General features: G+C 40.9%; 1 protein-coding gene across 1 annotated transcript in view; it reads right to left on the bottom strand.

Moving 5' to 3' along the window:
* LOC128689594 (ionotropic receptor 21a) overlaps positions 1-9,604 on the bottom strand; it is a 32,261-nt gene extending 22,657 nt beyond the window's left edge. Inside the window, exons 1-4 of the mRNA XM_070087728.1 lie at positions 8,877-9,604; positions 7,659-7,807; positions 6,334-6,427; positions 624-776 (exon numbers count right to left, since the gene is read on the bottom strand). Of these exons, the coding sequence (XP_069943829.1) occupies positions 624-776; positions 6,334-6,427; positions 7,659-7,807; positions 8,877-9,560 (1,080 nt within the window). The 5' untranslated portion in view covers positions 9,561-9,604. The remainder of the gene's footprint in view (positions 1-623; positions 777-6,333; positions 6,428-7,658; positions 7,808-8,876) is intronic.
* Between the last annotated feature and the right edge of the window lie 382 nt (positions 9,605-9,986).

Consider the following 9,986-nt stretch of genomic DNA (forward strand, 5'->3'; position numbering starts at 1 on the left):
ACTTTTTTGTGCATTTTAAAGATGGGGTGGTAGGGAAAGAGGAATATTCAGAAGTCTTCAGAAGAGTCTCGGAGTCTGGGAGTCTACAAGGGAACAAATTGTAGACACTGATCAAGGGAAAGAACCTGGAAGTGAACATCAGCTTGGGTGGTAGATGGGAGTTATGGCTTCCTATGAACGGCCTTAGCAACATGAAAAGGAATCTTTTAGGAAACTGTATGTAACATATATTAGGCCAGTTACAAACACATGCAGCATAATCTTATGTTCTTATGAGTACTAAGCCGACACCTGATTAATAATAATAATAATAATAATAATAATAATAATAATAATAATAATAATAATAATTATAATAATAATAATAATAATTATAATAATAATAATAATAATGAGAACAAAAATATTATTATTATTATTATTATTATTATTATTATTATTATTATTATTATTATTATTATTATTATTATTATTATTATTATTATTTATGATAAAGAATAAATCGTTGTGGGTTATTCAGTACAGGAAGAGAAACATAACAATAATGTAAAAGAGAGAGAGTAAGGGCAGATGATGAGAGCCTGTCTGACATGTGAGGAAGAGTGAGAGAGGAGCAGAGTCACCTTGAGCAGGGCGCCCTGAAGGTTGCTCAGCTTCTCTGGGAAAAGCGAGGTGGAGGTGGTGAAGGAGGTGCTTCTCCAGGTAGTGAGACGACGCAGGAGACTGTCTTGGTATAAGGTGTTTGTGTACAACACCCAGTACCCGTCACCCCCTGACTGTTGCTGAGAGAAAGATAGTATATAAGAGACTGATGTATAAAAAAAGAGTAAGGGAGAGATGGGCAAGGAGAGTTAGGGGAAATATATGGAAAGGCTCTGGAGATAACATAAGAAGCGAGAGACTATGAAGATAGCAACGAAAAAGAGGAACAGTAGAAGCAATGACGAGTTTTGTAGTGACGAAACACACACACATTATGCATTACTATTATATACCTTCCACCAAAACGCAGGAGCAAAGGAGAGGATAAAGAATACAGACAATACAACCACGGAAAGGAGAAAGTTGATCAGGGGAAATTTTTTTACCTGGATGGTTGACTGCTCGTACAGGTTGTTAGTAAAACAGAAATTTTTCTTACTAGTCTAGGGTAAAACATGATACAGTAATTTCCGGCAGACCAGTTAGCTATACATGTAAACACTCCTTACAGACACAGCGATACTCCAGACTAAGACAGTTAGTACTCGGGAGTAAATACGAGAGACAATTAGCAGAGAACTTGGCAGTCAACATCTAGGCAATATGCTGAGAACTATTTACCTCTACCTAGATTAAAGACTATCGTGTATTACCTAGGTGTGTGAGCCAAGGATAAAACAACAGAAGTCGTTCTCTGCAGAGAACGACTTCTGCCTTAGAGACTTAAAGTAAACATTGTGGAATGTGAGAGACACCAGTTTTTAATACTGTGTGAAACACTAGTTATAGTGATGAATAAAACACTAGTCCTAGTGATGAATAAAACTTTAGTTCTAGTGATGAATAAAACACTAGTCCTAGTGATGAATAAAACTTTAGTTCTAGTGATGAATAAAACACTAGTCCTAGTGATGAATAAAACGTTAGTTCTAGTGATGAATAAAACACTAGTCCTAGTGATGAATAAAACGTTAGTTCTAGTGATGAATAGAACACTAGTTCTAGTGATGAATAAAACATTAGTTCTAATGATGAATAAAACATTAGTTCTAATGATGAATAAAACATTAGTTCTAATGATGAATAAAACATTAGTTCTAGTGATGAATAAAACATTAGTTCTAATGATGAATAAAACATTAGTTCTAGTGATGAATAAAACACTAGTTCTAGTGAAAAATAAAACACTAGTTCTAGTAAAGAATAAAACACTAGTTCTAGTGATGAATAAAACACTAGTTCTAGTGATGAATAAAACATTAGTTCTAGTGATGAATAAAACACTAGTTCTAGTAAAGAATAAAACACTAGTTCTAGTGATGGCTGGTAGAGTAGGTCTCGGTATGAGAATGAGTAGAAATAACTCTAATTAGGCAATATTAGATTGAAAATATTGGAATAGGTAAAACATTGAGGGAAAATAGGTGAACCACTGAAGTAACAATGAAGGAAACATCGAGGGAACAATTTGTGAAACATTAAAGAAACACTAAGGAAGCATTGAGGGAACAATGGAAGAAACACTAACCCAAGACGCTGAGAGAGGAAAAAACAATGAAAAAAAAATCTGTGATGGGGGGGGATGAATTTTATACGAAACTGTGAAGGAAGGAATGTAAGAAGAGAGACAAGGAGGCCGGGCAACACACACACTCAAGTCTTACTCACTGGCAGCACACACAAACATCGTCACATATATGGTCTCTCCTGTAAAAAGTTTTTCAAGGGGTGGAGCGGTAAGCCAGTGGAAGGCGTCACTCAGATGACCAAAAGCTGCAGAAGCGAGTCAGCATCTGACTAAGACTTGCCCTGTTCCCTGACGAATCTTACCTAACCGCACCTATAATAAAGGGAAGGAGGTACTTGGAAGAGAATGGTAGTGGGAGGGACTGTAAACAGAATACTGAACAAAGAAATAGGTTGTAGAGGGAACAGAGAAAGGAAGGATGGAATACAGAGTCAATAATAGAATTATATTTGTTACAAGGAATGCCAGTATTTCCATAAGCAAATTATATAATACAGGGTAATAGTCTGGTTATTATAGAGGTAACACATGCAACATCGACCTCAGACACGACTCCTGCCTCGTTAATACCGCTACACTATTACGCATAAAAGTGGTCGTTACCTCTGTTTTTTTATTGCCTATCTGATATACTTTATTACAGCTGAAGTGTGCAGCTTCCCTCCTCGGTACTGTTTACCTGGAATATACCTGGAGAGGGTTTCGGTGGTAAACGCCCCCGCGGCTCTACCTGAGACCAGGCCTCGCGGTGGATCAGGGTCTGATCAACCAGGCTGCTACTTCTGGCCGCAACCAAAGTGACGTATGAACCACAGCCCGGTTGGTCAGGTACTGACTTTAGGTGCCTGTCCAGTGCCTTCTTGAGGACAGCCAGGGGCCTATTGGTAATCCCCCTTATGTATGCTGGGAGGCAGTTAAACAGTCTTGGGCCCCGAACACTTATTGTGTTGTCTCTCAGTGTACTTGTGGCGCCCCTGCTTTTCATTGGGGGAATGCTGCATCTCTTGCTGGGTCTTTTGCTTTCATAGGGAGTGATTTTCATGTGCAAGTTTAGTACTAATCCTTCTAGGATTTTCCACGTGTATATTATCATGTATCTCTCTCGCCTGCGTTCCAAGGAATAGAAATCAAGGTACTTCAACCATTCCCAGTAATTTAGGTTCCTTATTGTACTTATGTGTGCTGTGAAAGTTCTTTGTACACTCTTCAGGTCAGCAAATTTGCCTGCCTTGAAGGAGGCAGTTAGTGTACAGCAGTATTCAAGCCTAGAGAGAATAAGTGATTTGAAGAGAATCGTCATGGGCTTGGCGTCCCTAGTTTTGAAGGGTCTCATTATTCATCCTATCATTTTCCTAGCAGATGCGGTAGATATATTGTTGTGTTTGTTGAAGGCGAGGTCCTCTGACATTATCACTCCCAGGTCCTTCACATTACTTTTTCGCTCTATTGTATAGTTAGAATTTGTTGCATACACTGATATATTTCTAATTTCCTCAAGTTTTCTATATCTGAGTATTTGAAATTTCTCTTCACTGAACTTCATTTTGTTTTGATTGGCCCATTTGAAGATTTGGTTTATGTCCTCTTGGAGTCTTGCGGTGTCTTCGATGGAGGACACTGTCATGGCAATTCGGGTGTCATTCGCAAAGGAAGACACGGAGCTATGGCTTACATCTCTGTCTGTGTCAGATATAAGGATGAGGAATAGGATGGGAGCAAGTACTGTGCCTTGTGGAACAAAGATTTTCATTGTAGCTGCCTCGGACTTCATTCTCTTTACTACTACTCTTTGTGTTCTATTTTTCAGGAAGTTATAGATCCATATACCAACTTTTCCTGTTATTCCTTTATCACGCATTTTGTGCGCTATTACACCATGGTCACACTTGTCGAAGGCTTTCGCAAAGTCTGTGTATACATCTGCATTTTGTTTATCCTCTATAGCATCCAGTACCTTGTCATAGTGGTCCAGTAGCTGGGACAGGCAGGAGCGACCTGCTCTAAGCCCGTGTTGCCCTGTGTTGTGTAATTGATGGGTATCTAGGTGGTTGGCGATCTTGCTTCTCAGAACCTTTCCAAGCCTTTTATGATATGGGATGTTAATGCTATCCGTCTGGAGTTCTTTGCAATTTCTTTACTGCTACCTTTGTGGAGTGGGGCTATGTCTGTTGATTTTAGTGTGTGTGGGATGACCCCTATGTCCATGCTCCCTCTCCATAGAATGCTGAAGGCACGTGACAGGAGCTTCTTGCAGTTCTTGATGAACGCGGAGTTCCACGAGTGTGGGTCAGGGGCAGAATGCATAGGCATGTCATTTATTGCCTTTTCAAAGTCTTGTGGCGTCTGGATAATATCCGAGATTTTTGAGATAACCAAATTTTGGGTCTCGTTTATAAACAATTCATTTGGATTGTCGACCCTTAATCTGGGTAACGGCTCACTGATCACTGACTCGTACTGGGACTTTAGTATCTCATTCATTTCTTGGCTACCATCTTTGTATGTCCCATCTCACCTAATAGGGCCCCAATACTGGATGTTGTTTTCCTCTTAGATATGGCATAAGAGAAGAAGTATTTTTTTTTCAATTTCCTTTATGGCTTTAGTTCTTCCTACGATTCTTTTATCTTGTAAGATTCCTTCAGATTAAGTTCGATATTTGCTATTTCATAGACCAGTGCCTCTCTTCGTATTTCATATGCATTGGCCCCTCTCAGCAGCTCTGTGATTTTTCGCCTTCCTCTGTACAGGGAGCGTCTCTATCTTTCTAGTTTACATCTTTCTTTTTCTTAATGGAATGTGCCTTGAGCAGATCTCAAGAACCACAGAGTTATTTTTTCTAGGCAAAAGTTCGGATCCGTGTTGTTTAAGATATCTTCCCAACTTGTTTCATTTAGGGCATGGTTGACTTGTTCCCATTATATGTATTAATTATTGAAGTAATAACTGCAGAAATAAAAGTCATTCCCTGTTATATATCATCACGCAAAATGGAGTACATATATGACTTATATAAGTCAGTTTGCTTGAGCTGAAAGACTGATGGAGCCATGAAGATATCTTCAAGTATCCCGCTGCTGATTCAGAAGCTACAATAGCTTCAAGAACTTCCTTCCAGCAGGGCTGGTGTTACTATTGCGTGTGAATTACCATCTCTCAGGTTCTATCGCTGAAAGTTCTGTGATATAAATTGTCAAGAACAAGAAACCGTTTTGGCCACTTTTACCACAAGGCTTTAGCCACTGAAGCTCGGGACTTCGAGATATCTCTGTAAACATAGTTAAGGTGTCTTCACGTGGTCACTCGTTTAGTAGCCAGTCCGCTGGCTAAAACTGTGCCTCCACAGTGATGTAATTCGCCCCATTTAGGTGTATGATGAATGTTATAGAAATACAAGTAAACAGGTATTTGTATTCACAAGCATTTATATTTATATTTCCATATATTCTCCAGTTATTTTGCTACAGTAAACTGTATTTCCAGAGGTGCTATAAAAAGCAAATGGCCACTTAGGCTTAAGTTGTTAATATTCATGGTCAACATTGCATTAATAATGACGTATTTACATACGTACAGAAGAAGGTATCTGATGCCTGGCTACGTAACATGTGCTGGTGTCCTTTTGATTTAGTTCCCAGCCCATTCCCTCTTGATTTTTCCCAACCCATTCTCTTCTTGATTTAATGCCCAACCCATTCCCTCTTGATTTTTCATAACCCATTCCCTCTTGATTTTCTCAACCCATTCCCCTCTTGATTTTCACCAACCCATTCCCTCTTGATTTAGTTCCAAACCCATTCCCTCTTGATTTAGTTTCTAACCCATTCCCTCTTGATTTTTCCCAACCCATTCCCTCTTGATTTTTCCCAAACTATTCTCTCTTGATTTAGTTCCTAACCTATTCCCTCTTGATTTTTCCCAACCCATTTCCCTCTTAATTTTTCCCAACCCATTCCCTATTGAATTTTCCCAACCAATTCCCTCTTGATTTAGTTCCCAACCCTCTCAGAATTTGAGGCAAGATAATGTGGACACAGTTTATAAGCATTATTGTAGCGTTTTAAAGCTCAATCTCGGACTAGAAGAAGAGAGACGCAGTTTACCTTGACTAGACCCACCAGATGCTCCGTCTTGACGCCTTTCTTAGACAGAGCCAAATTTTGTAGTTGTTCCTTGGTTGTTCCCACCACCACGAACCTACGGAGAAGATGGTGTTATTGTTGTTTAGCCGTCCTTACCGACATAACCTGTGAGGAAGATGGTGTTATTGTTTTGTTTTGGTCGTCCTTACCGCCATGAACCCACGTTCTCTATTCTCTCTCTCTCTCTCTCTGTTGTCTATTTCCCCCCGTTTCCCAATAAAAAAAATATCATTATGCATTTCACTGCATGCGCTTGAGCTTGCCATCCCTCGCAACACATTCCCCCTCCCCTTACAAACACATATAAACACACAAGCAAACACACACAAATCCCAGGATGGTGGTTTGCAACAATGTGCTTTAAGTATCTGATTTTATCTATGTGATAACATAACCTTCATAATTGTCTTTTGTCTGTGTGAGGTAGGTCACCCGAGAGGCGGTCATTCCTTCCGCATCCAGAAGGACACGAGGAAAAGCTATCATACCACTGGACCCACAGTCGAATAGTCGCTCATATCCTCATCGCCCCACTAAAGCCTCCCAGCTCAGGCTGACACATTTCATTATTCTGTGTAAGAACGTATCCTGTGTGATGAAGTATGACTGTGAATCACAATAAGCTGGTGTTCCATCTACGTATATAAATCTTCCAAAGAATCAAGTAGCATCATTTTCGGCGGGTCACCGTCTGGAAAAGACCCGGACGGGGACACGTACCGGCGAATCATTCAAGTTCATGTAGTATCACAATACAGGTGTATTTAGTTTCGTTAAAACATAAACGATCTTGACACTTGGGTTCGATTCCTTGTTGGCACAAAACTTATGGGCATGTTCTCAGAGCACAGAAATTGGCATGTGGGTGTTAACCACCTATTGTCCACAACTTATGAAGAGGACCTTAATAGAAGAAGGAATAATAATTTTCTGTTGGGTTATATCATATTAGTAACTCTCCTGTGTTAAGTTGCCGTACTGACGTCTTTTTTTCCCCTGGAAGGTTAAGTTAGTTAAAATTCGTCAGTAAACAATACAATGGTTTCCTGACGCGGGTCTTAGTCATATGATGACCAGCCAATGGAGCTTTTGATTATATGACCGAGGCTTTCAGCTGGCTTCCCAGTCCACTCTTTGAAAAATAAAATATAAACTAGCTATTTCTCCCCTTGTGTTAGATGTAATACCCAGGACCAGCACAATAACCCACCATTAGAATACTTTCCAAACATACTTCTACACAGTACAGTTAGTGTGCTGTACACACTCACCTGCCTCGCCATTACCTGCCATCAAAGTCCCAAATGTCTTCGTCAGTGTTGGCGAAGACTAGGAGAGGGGCGGGGTCCGTGAGCAGCAGGAGGTATCCGCGACACAGTACAGACCTCCACAACATACCAGCCAGGTCAGTCACACCTCCCACCTCCACCACCTGCTGCCTCCCAAGACACGATGACGCAAGAAGAGAGGAAGAAGACATAAATAATTCATTTATCAAGTCTCTTTTTTTATAACACATGAAAGTTTATTCTTTTTTTATTTAATAATAATATATCTGTATAGCAATCTTCAGTGTTGTGTTTGATATGTAAACATCATATTTGACATTCTTCACCTGTAGCAAAATGTAAAACGTTTTTTTATGCCGCTAATAATTCTTTGGAAAACAGCTCAAACTTGATTACCCTTGACCCATCCCATTTCCCCGTTGCTGTATGACTCTTGGTTTAGTAAGTTTACTTCTTCAGTGAGTCATAAAGCCTTCCCCAGAGTGAACACTATAGTGGCTTAAAATGTTAAAATATGATTCGGAAGAAATATTATGATGTTAACCAAATATCTGTGGTTGGTTGTGTGTGTGATTACCTGGAGATTACCTGGAGAGAGTTCCGGGGGTCAACGCCCCCGCGGCCCGGTCTGTGACCAGGCCTCCTTAGGTCAGTGTCCCAGGATGCGACCCACACCAGTCGACTAACACCCAGGTACCCATTTTACTGATGGGGAACATAGACAACAGGTGGAAAGAAACACCTCCAATGTTTCTACTCTGGCTGGGAATCGAACCCAGGCCCTCGCCGTGTGAAGCGAGAGCGTTAACCACCAGGCCACCAGAGCACCACTTTTCCTTACGTTTCCTTCTCTACAAGTTGGCCAGTTTGTCTGTCTATCGTTTTTTTCTTCTCGACTAAAGGTGACTAAGGCAACCAAGAATAATAACAGTCGAATACACCTTACTCAAACACACTTTACAGAAAACTCAATGAAGCAAAACTTTGCTATTGTTGGAATACTAAGCTAAAACTTCTTTATTTAGTTTACAAAATTAAAATATAATATGAGACTGTTTTTCCAAAGACCTAACAGTCTGGCCAAAAACTGCCGGGCTCTTCACAGTCGATGATGTCAAAACAAATAGTCCAAAGATGCTTAGTCATATTTGTTTGAATACTAATTACTTAGTGCTTTTGTTTTTTGATAGATTACGAATAATGGTGGTGCTTCACCTGTTTGGGTTGTGAGAGCTGCAGGAGGTTCTGCAGGGCCCTGGTATGGTGATACGGAGAGTCATAAGCTACCACCAGAGCGCATCCCATCATTTCCTGCCTCACCACCTGCAGCAGTAGGCGAGACAATGAGCTTTCTTCCGTATCACTCAAGAACCACCCGCTGCTGATCTGTGGCACTTCTGCTGGCGAGGTTCTCTTTCCGTGTAAGTCCTTTTCTGTCGAAGGGAGTAAAGACTCTCTTACTGGCCCTGCGCTTATTTCATCCAATACACTACCTCCTTTAGTTACTTTTTTAAGGAGTGTTGGTACTGATGCTGCTAGCGTGTATGATTTGGATGATAGTTGTGTGTATAGTGACAAAAGTCGTGGTTGTGATGCTGCTGCTGCGTATGGTGGTGTTTCTGTTGGTTGCATGTGTTGCGGCAATTGCCGTGTCCTTGGCGGTGTTGCTGCGTATGTTAGTGCGGTAGATGCCACCACGTGTGTAACTTTTCGTTGCGGTTGCTGGAATGGCTGAGAGCTAGGCGCGGCAGGATCTTGATGATCTCTGACTGTGAGAGCACCACTTGTAGAAAGTTGTGAGGCGGCCAGTGAGGATGCTGAGGCCAGCAGCAACAGGAAATGCCACTGGAAGAGGCCTGACAACAGACCCCAATGACGGAAAACTGCCAGCGACACCATCAGTGAAGCCAGGAGTTCCTCGGGCTACCACCTCCAAGCCAACACTTCTCCTGAAGAAGCCAAAATAAAAATTTATACAGGAATTTCAGTAAAATGTGATGATTTCGTCATCTCTGACAGTAACTGTTTATTTTTCTGTAACAGACACCCAGATGAGAAATCCTCTGAATTGTGCCTCTCTTGGAAAGACCAGTCAAGGGAGGTGCTTCAATGCAGGTGAGGGGCTCTTGATCCAAGGAATTGGACCTATCCCCCCTCTTGCATTGAACCTGATTCCTTTCCTTTCCCTCAGGCACTGTATGATCCTTCGAATTTTAGCGTTACGCTATGAATGTAAGGATGATATTCTCTGTGAGAGAAAGAAATAGACCGGTGTAGAAGATCTACTTGTCAGGGATGAGATGAAAACATTGGCCCACCTGAAGA

The sequence above is a fragment of the Cherax quadricarinatus genome, chromosome 22 (genome assembly GCF_038502225.1).
Source record: "Cherax quadricarinatus isolate ZL_2023a chromosome 22, ASM3850222v1, whole genome shotgun sequence".
Classification (NCBI taxonomy): domain Eukaryota; kingdom Metazoa; phylum Arthropoda; class Malacostraca; order Decapoda; family Parastacidae; genus Cherax; species Cherax quadricarinatus.